Genomic DNA, 18,801 nt, shown 5'->3' with positions numbered 1-18,801 from the left:
AGAAATTCTAGGAAGAAATTAACCTCTTAATATCTATCATAAACCAGTAGAAGGTGAATACAGTTTCTCCATTTCTTCATATCTGGTGAATACCACATATGTAAAATCGAGTACCGATAACCCTCAACACAGATTTCTTCCACGAAACCTTATTTTTTCCTTGTCAATACATTATAGTCGATCACTTCAAGGACAGTAGTTAGTTAATTGATGAAAGCATTCCATAATTAGCCTCGGTAATGAGACATCCCCAGCTTCACTCACTCACATTCACTTCACATCCTCCTCACTCACCCACTAGTGAATCTAGATCTAATGTCTATATATCCTACCAATCCCCCCCTTCTTCCAGCATCATTCTTACTGCCACCTTTCTCATCTCTCAGTCACTCCTCCGCTAATCTCCCCAATATATTTCTAACAACTTCTATATATATGCATAAATGATCCTCACATGAGTCCTATGCAGTGTCTCACAACCTCTCGCACATTGGGCAATAAAACTACAATCGTCCATGAGACAGCCTATTCGGAAACCATGAGGAAAGCAAAGCTTTACCATTGAATACAAAGACTTCTGGGTACAAGGAATCAGCGTGGTTATACTTGTCATAGGAGGAACATCTCGTCTTCTTCAGGAGGGGATCTTTACCCAGCAAATGGTGTCCCGACAGGCAGGACCCTGGATACTACGAATATATACGGTTCGACAATTTCCTGACTCCTTGTTTCGAAAACTATAAGGAGAGATGCCCACATCATCACTCCAGAATATCAATGCGGTGCTCACTATCAAGTACTGTCATAGAATCCGGCTATGCAGAAAGTGTATCAGACCTCAATAACGACAAAAACCTGTGGCTACAGGGGGGAAGCCCCACACGTTAACGTTGTGATCATTCTGAAATGGTATAAGCGGACAAGGAACCGGGTAGCTGGCTGGATCGAGGCTACATCGTCAAGGGGGGTGGTGGTGTACCTGTGCACATTGTAAGTCAAAATGATCCGTACAAGTTTTCTTGATTAGTGGCTTGTGATGATCCCAATAATCTCATTGATTTGAAAAAATAACTAGACTCTATTTCCTGCACCACCCCTTCAGGAACACCTCCCCAGAATCTTGTCTTGTTCAGAAGTGATCTTTACCCCCGGAGGAATTGTGCCAGCTGGTCGAAACCCCAATGATATATGGGAATGGAGTATAGAGTGTTTTAAGAGAACACGCTAGAGATGCTATGGAACATGACAAACTTGTGCCTGCCTGAAACTTGATATACTGAGAGCTGTGACTACAGGCTGATGGAGCTCTTTAGTATGGGAGTATCCATAATAGGTTTCAGGGCTAACTCCTGAGTAGAGTGAGTCATCCACTGTCTCAATCCACTATCTTATAATAAGCAAAGAGAAAAGAGAAATAGCTTTTATGTGATGATCTTCCACCCAACAGATATTAATGAGAAATTCAAGTAAAACTGCAACCCTCAGAAAACGCAAGCTTGCAGATAGCCTTCCACGAGTGTAACGATCGTAAAGTGCAAGCCCGATTCAATATTCGATTTGAACACATGTCCGGCAGATGCGGTGTCACTCAGATCCAAGAAATACAAGCTCCGCATCATGCGTACTGCCCAAATTCCCACACCAAAGATCCAGTAAAACAGGGAGAGACTGCTCAGGAAAGTTGCCACCGCGAAGAGGATGATCGTAATGCCGGCAGACAACGCAAGGAACCATCTCACCCGCTGTCCCAGGAACACCGCCAGCGACTGGACTCCGGCTTTGGCATCATCGAGCATATCTTGAATGGCGTAGGCGGTATCAATGAAGATAATCCAGCAAGTGGTGGCCGCGAACAGCGCGAGCAGTGAATCGGTGAACTCGAGGGTCCCTCGCACCGCGACGTACCCGGGCATCACCCCACTTGCCACGGAGAACCCCACTACCACTTGAGGGAAGGGCATGATGCGCTTCATGAAGGGATAGATGAAGCCCAGTAGCCACGCAGGGGTGATCGCCAGCGTGGCTTGCAGTCCCAGCGTCAACCAGGTAACGCCCGCGCAGAGAAGTAATTCACCGAGGAAAACAAAAGTGGCTTCTTTTCGGGAGATGAGACCAGACGGGAGCGGTCTGGTTTTGCATCGTTCGACCTGTTTGTCATATTCCACATCACAGATGTCGCTGTAAATAACCATTAACAAATCTTCTATATAAAGGCACCAAACTTGGGGGGAAGGGTATACTTACTTCCATGTACAGAATGCAACATGAGAGAGGCCTGTACTGGCGAAAACGCCAAACAGGGCCCAGGTAAGGGACCATCCAGATGTCTCGCCTGCGTTTGCACCAATACTGGCTCCCCATAGCGCCGGACAGACAATCAGCCAGACTTCGCGAGTATGCAGACGACCCATTTCCCAGATAGCGCGGAGGCGCTTGTGTGTATAGTTGGTATCCGGCATCTCGGTCTTCGGGAGCAGCTTTTCTTCGACAGTCATGATGGATTTGTTCACACCAGGTACCAGTGAAACCGAACGATAAGCAGTATATAGTATGAAATCAGAAGCACAATGGTCGGATGATGGGAAACATGAGCGACTTGTGGTTTCCAAGTACACTCAGTCACCTTATATACTACTAACTTTTCAGTATGGAGAGAATAGTTGGTGACGCTGTGGGGGCATCTAGTTATATCTTTTGTCCGAGTAAATACTCCGGCAGATCAACCCAATACTATCATGCCCATCATTTGCTGTTTCTAGCAAAGTATTGGGACAGAAATATCTGCTAGATACAATATATCCTTCTTGGCCTAGGGGTGAGATGAAACTTTGACATATCCAAGAATTACTACTACTTCTCTCGTCGATCAGATCATCGCTTGCTTTTTTTTTAGTTCAGTATCTGCATTCTGCAACAGATCCAACATCATCAAATGTCAATCAATTCCTTATGGTCAACACACATCTTCATCGTCCACTTGGCTTTACTGCTCTGAGATGAATATTCTCTGCTGACTGCTGATCAAAGCTGAATGACAGGCCATCCTCCAAGGCAAGGGTGTTCAGCTCCAACCAGATCAATTAATTCTCCCTCAATGAAGGATAACATGCCCCAACTCAGCTCATCTGCAGCTGCCTTTCGGACGAATCCGAAAGGCATACCAGATGCCTAGAAACGAAGTGCAATTAAAGGGATTCCTTTCACCAGTAGTCTGTGTGACTGGTGCTAATGCACCCCGACTCGGCATATTTCAAAAAACAAAGAAAGAAGGGGGGGAAAAAAAGTAAATCACTCCGGAAAAATAACCGAGGGGTGATGTGGTAATTTTAGACTTTCGCATCATATCAATAGCCACTTTTTGCTTTTTTCCTTTTCCTTTTTTTTACCCCCAACGAACCCCCATCCGCCATCTTCTCTTCTCATTCCCGGATGCAGCTTATCCTGCAAGCTGCAAGACGTCTGGTACCTACCGATGACGTTTCTTCCGAACTTTAAATTAGTCCCGTCTTTTGGAGCCCTGCAGATCTCATCATTGCCCGATCAAGCCAGGGGATGAATCTATGATCAAGCCAGATTGGTGGGAAGCTGTTGATCCAATGATGGCTGTCTGATTGATCCTTGAGATCTTCTGATCGGTGAAGTGTGGGAAAAAAAAAAAAAAAAAGCCATGACACTATAGTATTATTAGCTTCGACGCTAACAAAACAGGCTGATGCGCTGGAGAGCTGAGAGTGTTCTTCATCTGCGACATTAAGCATACTCCCTACGTGGCTCGGATACTCGGTTTGTCGGTGTCATTTTATTCTGTTCTATTTTATTTTATTTTATTTTTATTTTTATTTATTTTTTTTTTTCATTTATTTATTCATTTCTTATTTTATTTTACTTTATTTTATCATTTTATATATATATATATATATTAGATTCAAGGAAAATAGGGACAAAAGAGTCAGTTTCTTAGATTGAATTGATGTGGCAACGAATTCATCGATTCTCACATCCCTGCCCCGATACGGTGCTTGATAACATGAATATAGTGAACAAGATAATCGGATTGCAGGATATGTATGCCACTTGAATAGGTCCAATGCCATGACCGGATCTTTGACATTAAACCTCGCTAGTGGAACGTGATCAATGTAAATGTTCTCTGCTGTGGTGATGGGTGCCATCTCCTGCTTCTACTAACCTTAACTTTCATCTTGAAAGTATTTTTTCACGTGGAGGAGAGAGAGAACCTGCAATTAGTTGTGAATGCTCTGCACGTGGTTCTGATCCGGTTAGAGAAGAGTAACGATTGTCCTATTGCTTTACTACTACATAGCATAGTATCCATTGATTGTTGACAGAGCAGCTAGACCAGCATCTAGTTACCCATTCTCGTCTAGGCAGTACAAGAATGGAAACCCTCATGGAGACGCACAATCAATCGTCTGACCACCCGCCACGTAGAATTCCACACGGGACACGTCACTGCCTCTAGCAGAAAGATCTGCCTTACATGAGTCCACCACTCCATCCTCATCCCAATGAAAACTCACCACACCACCACCCCGCAAGCGCAGTCCATCAACACTCCCATCTCCCCACGCCGCCGGAATCGCCGGCCCAAGTAGCACAGCCTGGATCTTCCCAGAAGTAGCATCCGCATTGGAGCGATCCAAATCCCTGATCAGCATCTGAACCATCGCTCCCACAAGCCCGAAATTCGCATCGATCTGGAATGGCGGCGACCCGGAATACATGTCGAATCCATTTTCGGCAAAGTTATCCTGGATTGCGAGCGAGAGCTCGGAATATGCTTCATCCGTGACATTGAGCAGCGCCCAGCAGGCACTGCGCCATACCTTGGCCCAGCCGGTGTTGGAGTCTTCGACCCCTGTGCCGCGGGAGTAGAGGGTTGTTTTGACGGCGTCGGTGATGGTGTTGTTGGAGCCGTGGACAGAGGAGATGATGTAGCCTGGGTACCAGCCGTAGAGGTTGGAGAGGTGGCGGTGGGTGTCATTTTTGACGTCGATGTCGAGCTTCCATTCTTGAATCTGGCCCCAGAAGCCGATGTGGATGCCGGGGTCTAGGGTGGAGAGTTTGGAGGTGATGGCGTTCTTGAAGGAGATGTCCTTGTCACCGGAGGCGGTCCAGCCTTGGAGGACGTGGTCGAATAGCTCCCAGATCAGTTGTTGGTAGTGGGTGCAGCCGAAGGTCTGGGGCGTTAGCTGTATACTTGGTATGGCTTTGGTGATTACTTACTGTAGGCCCATGCTCAGGTGAGTTGCAGGGGTTGACGACTAGGGTGCCGTCCTTGAAGTACTCGTCTTTTACAAGCTGAGAGAGCCAAAATTGGGCTGCTCCTTTGAGAATGGGATAGCCTGTTTGACGATACCAGGCACTATCCTGGGTATAGTCGAAGTGGTCCCATACGTGATGTGACATCCAGGCATTTGTGGCTGGGTAGTTGGCCCACTGTGCGTCGTCTTTCATGCTGATTTGGTCAGTGTGTTGATAATTTCAAGCCGTTATTGTAGCGTCATGTACTCACGCTGTGTGTCCGAATGTGTTCATCTCATCGTGAGTCACCCAACCTTTCGAAGTGCCATACAACAACTCTGCTGTCTCCGCACCTCGCGGCATCCAGGTCTCTGCCATGTATGCCCAGAGTGGCTCAGTTAGCTCTCCTAGCCCGGTTTGGTCGACGGCCCAGTGGTTCATCTGTAGGTTGATGTTGGCATGGTAGTCACCGCTCCAAGCCGGAGAATATGATTCCGTCCAGAGACCCTGCAAGTTTGGCGGCAGAGATCCTGGCCGCGAGGATGATATGAACAGGTAGCGACCGTAGTCAAAGAGCAAATTCTCCACATAAGGGTCCCCGGGCTGAGTGTAGGACGACAGAAGCTCGGTAGTTGGACGGTCGGCTGAGCCGTTGGGATCTGGGAGGGTTAGGGTAAACTTGCCGAAGACACCTTGGTAATCCTTGACGTGAGATGACTTCAAGGCAGAGTAGGACTTTTGGGCAGCATTGGTAGCCGTTTGAAGAACTTTCATGTACGGGTCTACCCCTTTGAACGAAAAGCTCGCTTTGGCATTCCCGTTGGAGGCGTCATAGTTGGTGTCAGCAGCAAATACAAGGAACACCTCTTTTTCTCCCTCTGGCACTTTGACGGTTGACGAAGAGCAGAGATCAGACGTATTGCTTGACCCAGGAACGACGACAGTCACCCTGGCGTTGTAGGTCATCCCAATTACAGGATACGTCTGACCATATAGACTGATGCTATTCCCATGGCAGCTGACATTCGGCGCAGGCGACGTGAGTTGATTCTCCAGCCCAAATGTAATACCAGGCAGTGGTGAATTGGAGCTGAGTCTATAAACGCAAACATTATCCGGATGCGAGCAGAATGCTTCCCTATGATCTGTCAGGAAATGTTTCATCAAACTGTTAAGCGGCTTGCCTCTCAATATAAGTCTCCCCGGTGCTGAAATGGTCCGAATAGAGAGCCGAATCCAAGTCCAAGTCCCGACGGTATCCATCAACATTGCTCAATTGGCCCATATCGATGGTCAGGTTCGCCAACACCTGATATGATCCGTAGTAGGGATATTCGCCAAGCAGCGCAGACACATTGCCAGTCCCATTCTGGAATATCCATTCCCTGATTCCAGGGAGTGCGCCTGCCTTGGAGACGTTTGGATTCCCTCCGGAATATGTCTACATCGCTCTCAGTATTTGTTTAGCCTCGGAGGCTGCTGACGCGGGTAAGTACACGCTTCCACACACCAGACTTTCAAAAGGCCCTCCGCGCCACAACGAGTCGACATTGAGATTGACGATCTCCTTGTCGTAGGAACCTATAGGCATCGCTGTTGAGAGATTCAGTATCCGATCGTAACAATCACCTAGAATCTCTTCGAAGGAGCCTACCCCCCAATCGTCCATTTCCTAGAGGAAACGCAGTGCTTATGAAGCTACTGTAATTTCCCGGGGAATCCGACCATAACGACTTGGCTGCTGCAAAAGGCAAAGCCAGTGCCCAGAGGGTGGCCGATGGTCCTGAGGCGAGCATTCTGCGTGAGCTGACTGCTTGAAATCGAAGGCTGGCGTGCAGTGGAGAAGGGAAAAGGGTGTCATTTTATCTCCATCGCGGGTTCCCCGACGTATGGTTTACGAGACCAGACGATTGTCGAATAATCGGGGAAAAACTGGGGAGAATTATATTAGCTGCAGCCACGTACATTAAACCGAGGTGCATTGTGCCTCGATTGGAGGAATTTCTCCGCAGGATAGGATCCATCCACAGTAGTCCCGTTGGCCTGCAGATCGGCACCACCGGGTCTCGACAGAGACACTTGCTTTTTCCCAAGACTGACAAATGTCCTTGGAGGGAGTGTGGGGATAGTATGGCATGATTAATCGAGAAAAAGATGCCGACATGGGTATCAAGAGACGGAACGAAGTTGAAGGATCCATGTGACCCGGTCTATATAGCCTAAATGTCGCATCTATAAGCAATGAGCGCTATACTAGTGCCAAAACAGTCCATCGAATAACACAATCACCCAAACAAGAGTCGTTTACAGTCTACTCTTGGCCGCCGCCTCGTTGGCCTTCTGCCACATCCGAATTCGGCGCTCATGTCCAGCATTGAACACATCCAACCACTCCTGTTCAAACGGAGGCAGGACTCGTCCAGGCTCGCCTGCCTTGGGATCGCCCGCCAATTGACGAAGGGCCTCAAAATACTCCCGGAATTCTGGGTTGATGGTGCTGAATGCAGGTCCATCGCCCTTCTTTGCGATTCGCTCTTCTTCCCATTTCTGCTGTTCCTCCAAGGGTGGCAATTGAGCCTTGCCGGCCAGGACTCGCGCCGCAGCCACTGCCTGCCATTCGAAGATCTTGAAGGTCAATCCAGCGCCAACCTGGGCAAGATGTTAGCTTGAGTCATTTATGTGCGGAATACAGGGGTATGGGTACATACTGCTCCCAAGAATGCCAGGGTTGGATCGCTCTGGTGGAAGATATGCAAGTATAGATCCGGAACACGGTTATTTCTGGTCGGAATACCCGGCAGGTAGGGCAAAGCCCAGGTGAAGCCCGTGCCAAAGATGATGTAGTCTACATCCGAGACTGAGGTGCCATCTTCAAAGTACACCGTGCGCTGCCCATTTTCACTAGCAACCCGCGAAATCGGTGGTTTGCGACTGATGGAGGGGTGTCTGAACGCCCAATCCCCGAAATAAGGATTATACCGACCACGAACCACGGCGTGAATGGGGGATTGCGCAGATCCGATCAGGCTGACTGCTGTATCTGCCGCAGACACTGAAGCTCCAACAGTGACGACTTTCTATATGCTGTTAATATCAAGTCTAAAGTTGAGCAACAAGGTAGCATCGTACCTTTCCGCGATAGCGTTCGGGACCACGATACTGCTTCGTGTGCAACACATTCTCTGGGTATTTGTCGATGAATTCTTTCAAGCCTGGGATAGAGGGGATATAAGGCACATGGTAGTGCCCCGAGGCAACCACCAGTGCATCAAAAGTCTCACTCCACCAGTAATCATACCCACCGGGCTTGCCAGCCCGCCGCAAGACCAGCTCCCACTTACCGGTCTTGGGATCCTTGACTGCACGTTCCACAGTCGTGTTGTATTCTACAAGATCTTGATAGCCGTTGCGGTTCAGAAGATCCTCAATATACTGCCGGATCACTGTGTGATGACGGAAAGGAGTGTCTGGCCCATGCAGCGCGGTTGACATCTCCGAGCGGATAGCCGGGATCGACTCCTGCGAGTACTCCATGGTCGAGGCATCCACATTGGTATGCAAGTTCGGGTAGATATGGGAGTCAGTAAAGCGATGCTGGGTCAATGCTGGTGTGGATGCAGGCAATTCGGACGGAATTTGGATGGGAGCATCCGCCGTCCTTGCGGAAAGCTTATCGACATCCAGGGGCACCTGTTTCTCGTCTCGCGAAACCCTAGTGTCGATTAACTATCGGTCGCGAGAACCAGGAAAAGGTTGCTCTCAAAACCGCTGGTAGCAGCTGTGTAGACATACCAGCACCCACCCGCTTTCTCTTGTCTCTCGAAGACACGCACCCGGTCAAAGGCTTTCTCCTGCATCAGGGCGTCCACGGCAATGGCGCCGGCAGGTCCCGTGCCAATGACAGCCACGCTTTTGATTGCAGACATGCTGACGCTGAACTCTAACGTGATGGTGGTATACAAACCAGGTGTTTTAGAGCTATTGGTTTTGCTCAACCTCAAGGTCTGTGGTTCTTTTTATCCTGGATTGCAAGGGGTCAGTTGCTTATTCTTCCCGACTATCTTGATGCCAGTCATGGCGCGGATGGCGTCAGCAGAGGCCAGTAATAAACCGACATGGCCGCCTGTGATAATTTCGCCCATCTATATCCAGAAAGTTTGTACTCACAGAAGCTCTTGTCTCTATTTTGGTTTCTGCTGCTTATAAGCAGTGAGACCTAAGCATTGGGGTTCCGCAGCACGGTTCACTTTTCGTTTATCGCATTTTTCTTCATTCTCGACGCTGACTGGTCCATCTCAGCCTCCTGTCACGTGGCTCTAGTTGGCCAGTAGAATAAGCACTCCCATTGGCCAGTATCTCACATAATCGGGTTCCTTTCCAAACTCCACGACCAATCAGCTTGTGGCATCGCTTAAAGTCTTTCAAGTCTCCGTCTACAATTGTGATGGAATAACATCGAGCTCGGAAAGACTCCGAAACATTCGTCATACCGAATCTCGAATCAGAGCTCATCTGGTAATCATTAGTGATGCGGTCTAGCATGTATGATCCACTTTTATCCTCACTCATACTGGAGTTTGCATGGATTGAGTGTGAAATCATGAGATGCACTCAAAGGTCGCAGAACAGCAAGCTGATAAGCACAAGGATCCCCTATTCGGGTTAGCAGTTCCTCTTCTTACGTACATCAGGCTATTGTTGTCCCGGATAATGGAGTGAACTGATACAAGCTTTCAAGAAAGTGAAGGTAGTGTGGCTCTACGAAACTTGCTGCAGGTTGCTTAGCTTTAAACTAGAGAAAGGCAAACGTTAGTAGTAACAACTATTATGCAGTATGGCGACACTAGCGGATGAGCGCCAATGAAATCGCAACATCATCCACTGCATGGACCTTGTCTCTCCGAAGTTGAATGGTTGTATCATGCGTGATGGACTGATCGGCCAACCTTTGGGACTTGAAGCGTATTTCCGAGGTTCAGCCATCGGCAAAAGATTCATTGTCAACAGTTCAATGTCTTCTCAACAACTCGGCCTCTTCAGGAATCAGGCAAACCTAAGGGAAATGGCTTATCCGGATAGTAAGTTAGCACTCCGGTCTGAGATCATACTATCGTAAGCTTGCCCGGTTTCTCGAGGAGAGTAAGTAGGCCCGAAAAGATCAGCTGCTCATCACACTGGGGCACTCTTTCATTAGCCAGGAAATCTTATTAGGTTGGTCGCTTCAACCACGTGAGGATGATCCTTCTTTAATGGACCTGAGACATCTGTGGGCTTCATGGTAGTTCCCGCGGCCTAAATTTTGGGACTCGAGCGAATTTTCACTTGCCTTCGATGAAGTTGTATTAGATGATGTCTGGAGTGTATTTCTTATTGCAACGGATTTCTCTATAACCAGTAAGGTTCAACCCCCAAAGTTCCAAAACATGGCATATCTTGGTATCGGTAATCTCTTTTTCGCTAAGTGTAGCCGATCATATTTAGTCTTTCTTTTCGATTGTAAAAAGGTACGCAATCTGACAAGCTTTCTGATGCCAGTTAGAGAATGAGTATCAAATAGAATTATAGAGCATCCGAGGGCGTTGGAAAGTCATAGATACTGACACGTTAGCTAAGGCATATCGAACTCCCCGAGTAAAAATCGATGTTGACTGGTACTAGCTGTACTAGAGTCAAAAAGCGCATTCCTCTGTTGGGGTTTGAGTTGGTTTCACAGAGCACTTGGCACACAGTCAAAGCGCGACTGGACCCATTAGGCGGAATGATAATGAATTCCAAGCTTCAGCAATCGAACACAAGGACCCTAATTTAATTTGACGTATAGTGCACCCAATGTGATGTGTGTGTACTTCAGGGTATAGGATGTGAAACGGTGGTCGTCGAAACAATCAGCTACCGATCTTGAGATACCCCGAATCATACTCGTCGCCTCAGATGAGATTAATGTCTTCAACACTGGTTGATATCTCCAACAGACCAACTGCATACTACCATGCGGTTTTGCAAGCTTGTCCCGAAGCATCACCGGTCCAGGTGTGTTTCAGGCTTCGCTTTCTTTTGGCGGGGGTTCCTTGCGCAAGCAGGGGTCGTGTGCCAGGCTATGCTCATGGTAATTCCATCTTGCGCCATACCCATCCGTATGAGGTGATAACTTGGTATTTCTGGTCGAGGGATGGGTATTCCTTCCCTGTTCGTTGGCCAGATCACGAAAGATAGTGGTAGTCAATATGGGCTTGGATCAGGTTCGATTCGAGTGTATACTTACAAGACATCATGTTTTGAAGAAATATTGTAATCCATTCAGAAATTTGATGGAGAATTCAGGCCAGATTCGGCGTTGGAAAGGAGAAGAAGATTGAAGTAAAGACGTGTGTAAGTGCAGTCATAGTTGATGCCTTGTATGCCTTAGGCATCGAGAGTGGGAGAGAAATCCGCCGCCGATCGACTTCGAATTGCTCCACAACTGCCCGTCCCCAAATTGTTCTTCTTTTTGAGTCTGCGGGACAAGGTGTTCCAGAAGACTTGGAAATGGCCCTTGGCCTTCTGGGCCGCGTACTCAACCAGATGGCAGTCAAGCCATCTACTCACAGTGAGAAATGCCGAGCCGTCTCCCCACATCCTTCACTCCTGATACACAAGTCCTACGGCTGACGGGCAACGGTCTGACAGGCTTCCCTCCTTAGGTTTGACTCTGTTACAAATGGCTGGGTTGCCTAATTAAGGGCTTATATCTGAACCATCCTCTTAGCCGGTTGATGTTGTGCGTTTGGCTCAATACTCTTTGGCGTCTGCCACTAGAAGTCGATACGAAGGCCAAAAGACCCGTGAACCCTTGGAGGTGTAGGACAGGGCAGGGCTGACGCAACGAGCCACAATTTCCCTTGGGCACTGATCAAGTGCCCTGGATGTTTGAAACACTGATCAGGAACACGGTTACAATAACTCGCTCCGATTGGCGGCTGATTTAACTACGATCCACGGCCATACCGAAGGACGGCTTCAGACCCATGGCTCTCCACGCTCGCGATTGCGCTTACATGGGCAGGGACTCACTAGTGGTTGATGTTCTTCTCCAAGACCCTGAGGTCATCAGCATACATCACACAGGGAACGTTTCATAAGCCCATCTGGGGCGAATGGGCTATCAACTTCATACAGTGGCTGGTGGTGCCATGGCAGACGTATCAAATAAGGCTGGGTCCGTTCCCTGACTCTAACGGTTCGGCCTCATTTTTGGGAGCACCGATCAATTTCTGTCTTGGAACAAACCCCCGAGCTCGCCAGTGTTTCAAGATCCCTGCGATTTAATGTTAAGCATCTAAGCAGACACAGCAACCGACTCCGAAGCCGAACTCTTCCATGAAGCGAATCGATGTTGGTCTTGTCCCACAATGGTAGATTGTTGCTTGCATCATCTGGAGTGCGTGCTCAATTCCATTGCAAAACCTGGTTCTCCGATGATCTCATCCGATTTACCCTCACGGACGGCATGTCGAACCCCTATGTCTATCAGCATATCACATCATAGAGAGTCACCCATCGGCAGACGTATAAAGGACCCTCGTAGTCCGTGTCCCCCATCGACTGTCTATCAGGCTCCAACGCTTCCTTTCCTTCAAATCTGACAATTTTAGCTCTCCGAGCCCTTCAATCCTTTCTTTCCACGGCATCTAGAACAACCATCACTACAATGAAGTTCCAACACGTCGCTCCGGTGTGCCTTGCGGGCTGTGCCCTGGCCTTGCCGACTCCGGTCGAGAAGAGACAGGATCTCTCCGACCTCCTTCCGTTCTCTATTCCGAGCGATCTGATCCCATCTGGTCTCTCCCTTCCTTCAGGCCTCCCCAGCTTCTCTCTGCCCACGGATCTGTCCGACTTGGGCTTGAAGCGCAGGGACTTGCCTTTCTCTCTTCCCTCTGGTGCTGCACTTCCCACCGACTCAAAGGGACTGTCTCAGCTCCTACCCTCTGGTCTCCCCGACCTGTCCGATCTCGGCATCACCCTTCCCACCGGACTTCCATTCGAGAAGCGCCAATTCGGCGGTGGTCCATCCTTGGGCGGTGGCTCTGGAGGCCCGTCCCTTGGTGGCGGCGACTCTTCCGGCTCATCCTCCAGTCCCTTCGGAAGCCTTCCCAGCTTAGGTGGTGGTGACTCCTCCTCCTCTGGCTCCTCCAGCCCCTTCGGAGCCCTACCCGGCTTGGGCGGCAGTGGCTCATCATCCCAGTCCGGCGGCTCTCCCGAGCCCTCCTCATCCTCATCCGGCGGACTCCCCGACTTTCTCAACCCCTTCGGAAGTTCTTCCAGCGATTCTGCTAGCTCTGCTCAGCCCTCCAGCGGCAGCCCTCTCAGCGGGCTCTCCGGTATCCTGGGCTCGCTCGGGGGCGATTCCTCTCAGTCTTCTAGCAGTCCTTCTAGCTCCTCCCAGCCCTCCAGCAGCGACGGCCTCGGTGGTGGCTTGCCCGACTTCCTGAAGCCCTTCCTCGGCGGCGGCTCCAGCTCTTCATCGTCTGCGGGTGACTCGTCCAACCCCTCCCTGCCCAGCGGCGGCTTCCCCAACCCCTTTGGTGGTGGCTCTTCTTCCTCATCGTCTTCATCCGATGACTCCCCCAAGCCCGCCGAACCAAGTGGCAGTCTTCCCCAGCCAAGCGGTGCCTTCCCCAGCATCAGCCTCCCCAAGCCTACCGGCAGCAGCAGCAGCATCTCCTCTGACTCCAGCGACTCTTCCTCCTCCGCGTCCGAGTCCGAGCCCTCTCTCAGCCTCCCGACTCCTTTGGCTTTCTCGCCGGGTGGTCTGAACATCCCTGCTCCTTCGTCAAGCTCGGCTATCCCTACTAGCAGTGCTGTGCCTACTGCTCCGTCTTCGTTCAGGGATTTTATGGCTTAGGATAGTCTACTCGGAAGAGACCTATACTAGGGCTGCTCCCATGGGTTCCAACTAATCGTGCTCACGTTAAGGTGGGCCAAGTTGAATGATATATGAATGAATGGCGAAGGATCTGAAATGCGATGAGCATGGGGATGTGGTTATGTCATGCTTGCTGGTCAGGGTGTGAAGATATGATTTTTATCTAGTTGTAGTTATGCCTAGTTGAGCTAGCTGTGCTGTACCTAGATTGTCCAATGAGAGGGTCGTTCGTTCGATCTATAGACGAAGTGATTAGTCTTAGTATTCACCAACGTAGTATATTGTATGTGATTGATTTCGAATATTTCGAAGTACTATCTTGGGAAGTCTCTGTCTTTCAAGAGAGCAGTCAATTTGAAGTAGTCGCAAGATCCACAACTATCGGACATGTTTACAGTGGATGGACATTACCCACTTTAACTACTTGGTACCTCCCAATAAAAAATTACGAGCATAACTCTAATATATTGTTTAGAGAAATAAATTGTCTGTGAACTAATCGGTAGATACTAAAAAACGAGCAACAAAAAAAGAACAGCCGAAAGACTAATGCATGGTAGGGAGGTAGATACATGCAAATATAAGCATACATCTATGTAAACACGTCCGTCGCATAACGCATACTCGCCTTCAAGCGATCGAAGAACTTCTCAACTTCCTCATCATCCACCTCAGACGGGACATCTTCCTGCTTCGTTTCCAAGGCTACCCGACGACGCTCCTTCCGCACATCGACGTAGATGTCGTTAAACGCTTGGCGCACCGCCTTGCCAACCTCCGCACTTCCACAGACATAGATCCTAGCGCCTTGCTCAAAGAGTGAGACCACTTCGTCGCGGTCACTTGCGATCCGGTCCTGGATGTGCTGGGCTACGGAGCCATCGGAGGGACGGCTGTATGCCCATCTGACATCGACGATGCCCTGGCGAGACCATTCGGCGAGCTCTGCTGCGTGAATGTCGTCTTTTCCTTTAGTGCGGCAGCCGACATAGAGGATGGCCGGGGCGGGCTTTTCGGTGATAGAGTCGCTTCGACTGAGAATCTTTTCAGCCCGGTCCATGACAAATCCGCGGAAAGGCCCTAAGCCGCTTCCGGCGCAGGCCATAATCATTGGCGTGTTTAGGTCCATGGGAGGCTTGAATCCGGAGTGGGAGGGACGGACCGCGATGTGAATGCGTTCGTCAGGTTGGAGAATGGAGAGATAAGTTGAAGCTACGCCCATGTACGGCTCGTCTGTGCCGGAGAGGGATGGTGCGTTGAGCACGGACACGGTGATTGAGCATTCTGTCGGGTCCTTTCGGGGCGAGGAAGAGATGGAGTACTGACGTACTCGCATGGGCGGGAGCATAGCTAGGAAGTCGCCAAGCGGTAGGTTGATTGAAGGATAACGATCCAGGATGTCCAGCAAGCTGAGGCGTTTTGTGAAGACCTCCGCATTGAAGCGACTAGGACTGTTGGCCATGTATCGCAGCTCGGCCTGGGTTTCTTCGTCGGCCACAGCTGCATCTGCCAGGGTAATCAGGTCTCGTTTGGACGCGGGCTGAGATAGTTCGACATATGAGGAGAGGAGAGCGAAGGCGGAAATGGGGGTGTCAGTGGGAATGGTTGACGGCCCGCTTTGGGTTTGGGATGGCTTGCGAACAGTCAAGAAGGCATCCCAAGGCAATTTGAATCGACGCATTGCTCGACGAACGACACTAGTTGGGTTCACGGGAAGCACAGCAAGGTAATCACCGCACTGGTAGGTCATGTCGCTGGGAAGCTTAATTCTTACCAGTCGCTTCGCTGAAGCGTCAGGTGCTGTTAAGAGCTGGTTCTCAATCACATATCCTTCCTGCAGCTGAAGGCCCAAGGTAGTCACTCGCTTTTCTGAGCTGAGTTCGACTTGTAGGCCTGACGTGGCTTTTTTGCCAGCCTGACCCTGACCTTTGGAGCCAAATTTCGAGCTTATGGCAGGCCACAACGCCGACTCACTCCAGTTATCGAAATCAGTGAACATGTCTGCGACGGCAGTATCCACTAATCCAATATCACACAAGCGATTACCACCATGCTCGCCCACCAGCTCGTTGATGGCTTTGGGGATCCGGTAGAAGGTGGCAGTCCAATCATCTTGAAATAATCAGTGAGCAGCAAAAGTCACATAGAAAGGAACAGGATACTCACGATGTCCACAACCGAAAACAGCATAATTTGTCCCCTCGAACTCATTATCCTTTGCTGCGCTAACCCACTCGAAAAAGTGGGCAGCATTATCAGCAGGTTGGCCTTCGTAAGAGGCAGCAATGAAAACCACAGGATCCCCTTTGGGAACATTTTCAGTAGCTGAATCTAGTGACTTAACCTCGGCATTAAACCCCCATGCCGCGGCATCATCTGCCAATCTCCGAGCCAAAGCCTCGCAGGTTCCGGTGTTGCTGCCAAAGAAAACGTGCATTGGCTTCATGTCTCCCGTGGAAAGGGCCGCGTCCTTCTTGCGTTCCCTGCTAGCTACCGTGGAAGTTTCGCGAGGCACAGATCCACTGTTCAAAGCTGGCTCCAACGTTATCGGGTCCAACCCATGCCTAAGGGTTGCTCTCATCTTGAAATCCATGGGCTTGATGGTGAGAGTCTGTTTGATCCGCAGGTCATAGCTTGGATCATCCAGCTGGAAGTTGAAGTTCTGCAGCAGCAAAGCAATGGCCAGTAAGCCTTCTTGCCAGGCAAATGGTCGGCCAATACAACCTCGCATGCCATTACCGAAGGGCTTCCAGGAATTTGGAGGTAGACTGTTGAAGTTCTCATCTAGCATCCTCTCCGGCTTGAACTCGTCGGCATCCGCACCGTAGACCTTGGGGTCGCGGTGTAATTTGGGGAGAAGAACCGAGATTGGCTCGTCCTTGTTTAGAACATATTTTCCAATTCCCAAGGTCACCGGGTCTTCTTTGTTCTTAGTTGGATGCGCATGGACTCTCACGATGCTCGCTGGCGGTTTGAGGCGTAGCGCTTCCCGCATGACCGCATTGATATACGGCAGCTTGGAGAGATCATCCACGGTGATCTTCCGTCGCCCAATCACCCTGTCCACTTCTTCCTGTGCCTTTTTGTACGCCTGTGCATTTTTGAGCAGGTAGTAGAAAACGAAAGACAGCATCCCAGAAGTAGTCTCGTGGCCTATGAGAAAGTGTCAGGACATCGTGAATAACTACTACTACCCAGGTCAGACATAGTACATACCTGCAATCAGGAAGGTGATCATGTTGTTAATGATTGAGTCATCACTGAGGCCTTTTCCTGACTGAGGATCTCGTCCAAGGATAAGAGCGTTGAGCAGGTCTTTTTTGTCTGATGGATTTTTCCTCCTTTCCTCGGTCAACTCCTTTGCTAGATTTCTCATATAAGCAATATCGTTCCAAAAGGCATTGTTTTCGCTGGTGGGAAGTTGGTTCATCAAAGCTGGGCGCTGTGCCCGATAGCTAGCTACCTGCAACCCGCCAACCATCGCTTCCACGAAGGGGTGCATGCTATCGTGGTAGAAAGAGTTGAAGCGGGTCCCCATGGCGCAGAGGGCGATGGAGTCAAGGGTCAGACGGGTGAAATCTTCTGTGACCACAATGGGTGTCTCGGGTCCCTGTCGAGCCCATTTCATGACGAGCTGGTTGGCTATATCTTGCATCTCTGTGGCAGTTTGACAGTCCATTAGACTGATGCGATAGGAAATACAATAATCATTGGCTGCTTACCATCGAACATGGCTCTGATAGATAGGGGCCCAAAAGCCGGAATCAGAACGCGGTGCGCAAGCGCCCAATTCTCTTCGCCGGGGTACCGGGCCGTGAATAAACCATCGTGGACAAGATTTCGAACCTGGTCCAAACCACCATCCACCGATTTAGCGAACCGCTCCTCATTGAATACTTCGTTCACGAGTTCCTGGGTAGAAATGACTACTCTCGACACACCAAAGGTTGTGAGTCGGTAGATAGGACCTTAGCAGATGCATCACAGTTAGCATAGATTTGCTTACAATGGAAGGAAGAAAGAGCAAAGGCTAGTTGATGGCGAAGGTGAGGGAGCAAAAGGGGTCAAAACGACAACATGAAAATGGTGGAGGGGCAAGGGCGGGGTTACCATATTGATCTGCCAGCAACTCAAAACTCCGGACAGGCATCTCTTTCTCAACATCGTAGACGTTGCCGAGAAAAGGGACGCCCTTGGGGCCTGGGATAGGGACAGGCTGTACGCTGCTCATGATGGTATCCGGATATTGCTTGGTAACTGAACCCACTTAGTTTCGAATCCTTGATGGAGATTGTGTCTAGTTCTCACAAGGTCTGGTGGAACAAACAACACGGGATTTGAGTTTCTGTCAGCGATCTGAGATCACCTGACGGTCACGCTTCGATAGTGTGAACTGGGATGGTGTGAAGATCCATGCAGGCAGGAGTCTTTATACTCCGTGGGCATCTTGGACACGCTGCGGTCGGACTGGATGCATTAGTTATTCCCAATGATGGAGCATAAATCCACTGCAAACAAAGCGGCGTCACCGCACACATTCATATTCGGACGGCATACCGACCGTCCGACTACAGCGCATACCAGGGCAACCATCGTGGCGAACGTCATGGGGCTGATGAGAGTGGATACTTTGT

The 18,801-nt window shown here is 49.7% G+C and overlaps 7 protein-coding genes across 7 annotated transcripts; 1 reads left to right on the top strand and 6 right to left on the bottom strand.

The window, feature by feature from the left end:
• Positions 1-1,481: 1,481 nt before the first annotated feature.
• On the bottom strand, positions 1,482-2,495 carry ASPBRDRAFT_196160 (4-hydroxybenzoate octaprenyltransferase; the record flags this gene model as incomplete). The annotated part of the gene is made up of 2 exons (XM_067620948.1): positions 1,482-2,178; positions 2,245-2,495. The coding sequence occupies 2 exons, from the start codon at positions 2,493-2,495 to the stop codon at positions 1,482-1,484; spliced, it is 948 nt and encodes a 315-aa protein (XP_067479287.1).
• Positions 2,496-3,415: 920 nt separating this feature from the next.
• On the bottom strand, positions 3,416-3,809 carry ASPBRDRAFT_585460 (uncharacterized protein). The gene has a single exon (XM_067627917.1). It carries the CDS (start codon positions 3,756-3,758, stop codon positions 3,492-3,494), a length of 267 nt encoding a protein of 88 aa, XP_067479286.1. The 5' UTR covers positions 3,759-3,809; the 3' UTR covers positions 3,416-3,491.
• A 481-nt stretch (positions 3,810-4,290) lies between these two features.
• On the bottom strand, positions 4,291-7,390 carry ASPBRDRAFT_585458 (glycoside hydrolase family 95 protein). The gene is made up of 6 exons (XM_067627916.1): positions 6,920-7,390; positions 6,764-6,858; positions 6,450-6,706; positions 5,537-6,403; positions 5,248-5,479; positions 4,291-5,201 (listed from the first exon to the last, which is right to left on the bottom strand). The coding sequence occupies exons 1-6, from the start codon at positions 7,059-7,061 to the stop codon at positions 4,410-4,412; spliced, it is 2,385 nt and encodes a 794-aa protein (XP_067479285.1). The 5' UTR covers positions 7,062-7,390; the 3' UTR covers positions 4,291-4,409.
• Positions 7,391-7,569: 179 nt separating this feature from the next.
• ASPBRDRAFT_196157 (uncharacterized protein) lies at positions 7,570-9,191 on the bottom strand (the record flags this gene model as incomplete). Its single annotated transcript, XM_067620947.1, has 4 exons — positions 7,570-7,914; positions 7,974-8,342; positions 8,395-8,977; positions 9,058-9,191. 4 exons carry the CDS (start codon positions 9,189-9,191, stop codon positions 7,570-7,572), a joined length of 1,431 nt encoding a protein of 476 aa, XP_067479284.1.
• Positions 9,192-12,033: 2,842 nt separating this feature from the next.
• Positions 12,034-12,802, bottom strand: ASPBRDRAFT_55279 (uncharacterized protein; the record flags this gene model as incomplete). The annotated part of the gene is made up of 8 exons (XM_067627368.1): positions 12,034-12,056; positions 12,110-12,221; positions 12,268-12,314; positions 12,419-12,423; positions 12,475-12,559; positions 12,603-12,689; positions 12,739-12,762; positions 12,799-12,802. 8 exons carry the CDS (start codon positions 12,800-12,802, stop codon positions 12,034-12,036), a joined length of 387 nt encoding a protein of 128 aa, XP_067479283.1.
• Positions 12,655-14,238, top strand: ASPBRDRAFT_585332 (extracellular proline-rich protein). The gene is made up of 2 exons (XM_067627913.1): positions 12,655-12,682; positions 12,897-14,238. Exon 2 carries the CDS (start codon positions 12,953-12,955, stop codon positions 14,144-14,146), a length of 1,194 nt encoding a protein of 397 aa, XP_067479282.1. The 5' UTR covers positions 12,655-12,682; positions 12,897-12,952; the 3' UTR covers positions 14,147-14,238.
• A 426-nt stretch (positions 14,239-14,664) lies between these two features.
• ASPBRDRAFT_43434 (bifunctional cytochrome P450/NADPH--P450 reductase) lies at positions 14,665-18,545 on the bottom strand. The gene is made up of 5 exons (XM_067624997.1): positions 18,278-18,545; positions 17,890-18,135; positions 17,384-17,824; positions 16,334-17,320; positions 14,665-16,279 (listed from the first exon to the last, which is right to left on the bottom strand). Exons 1-5 carry the CDS (start codon positions 18,396-18,398, stop codon positions 14,760-14,762), a joined length of 3,315 nt encoding a protein of 1,104 aa, XP_067479281.1. The 5' UTR covers positions 18,399-18,545; the 3' UTR covers positions 14,665-14,759.
• Between the last annotated feature and the right edge of the window lie 256 nt (positions 18,546-18,801).

This window comes from Aspergillus brasiliensis, assembly GCF_001889945.1.
Source record: "Aspergillus brasiliensis CBS 101740 unplaced genomic scaffold ASPBRscaffold_6, whole genome shotgun sequence".
NCBI lineage: Eukaryota > Fungi > Ascomycota > Eurotiomycetes > Eurotiales > Aspergillaceae > Aspergillus > Aspergillus brasiliensis.
Note: the sequence above shows the minus strand (reverse complement) of the source record. Positions and strands in the feature narration are given on the sequence as shown.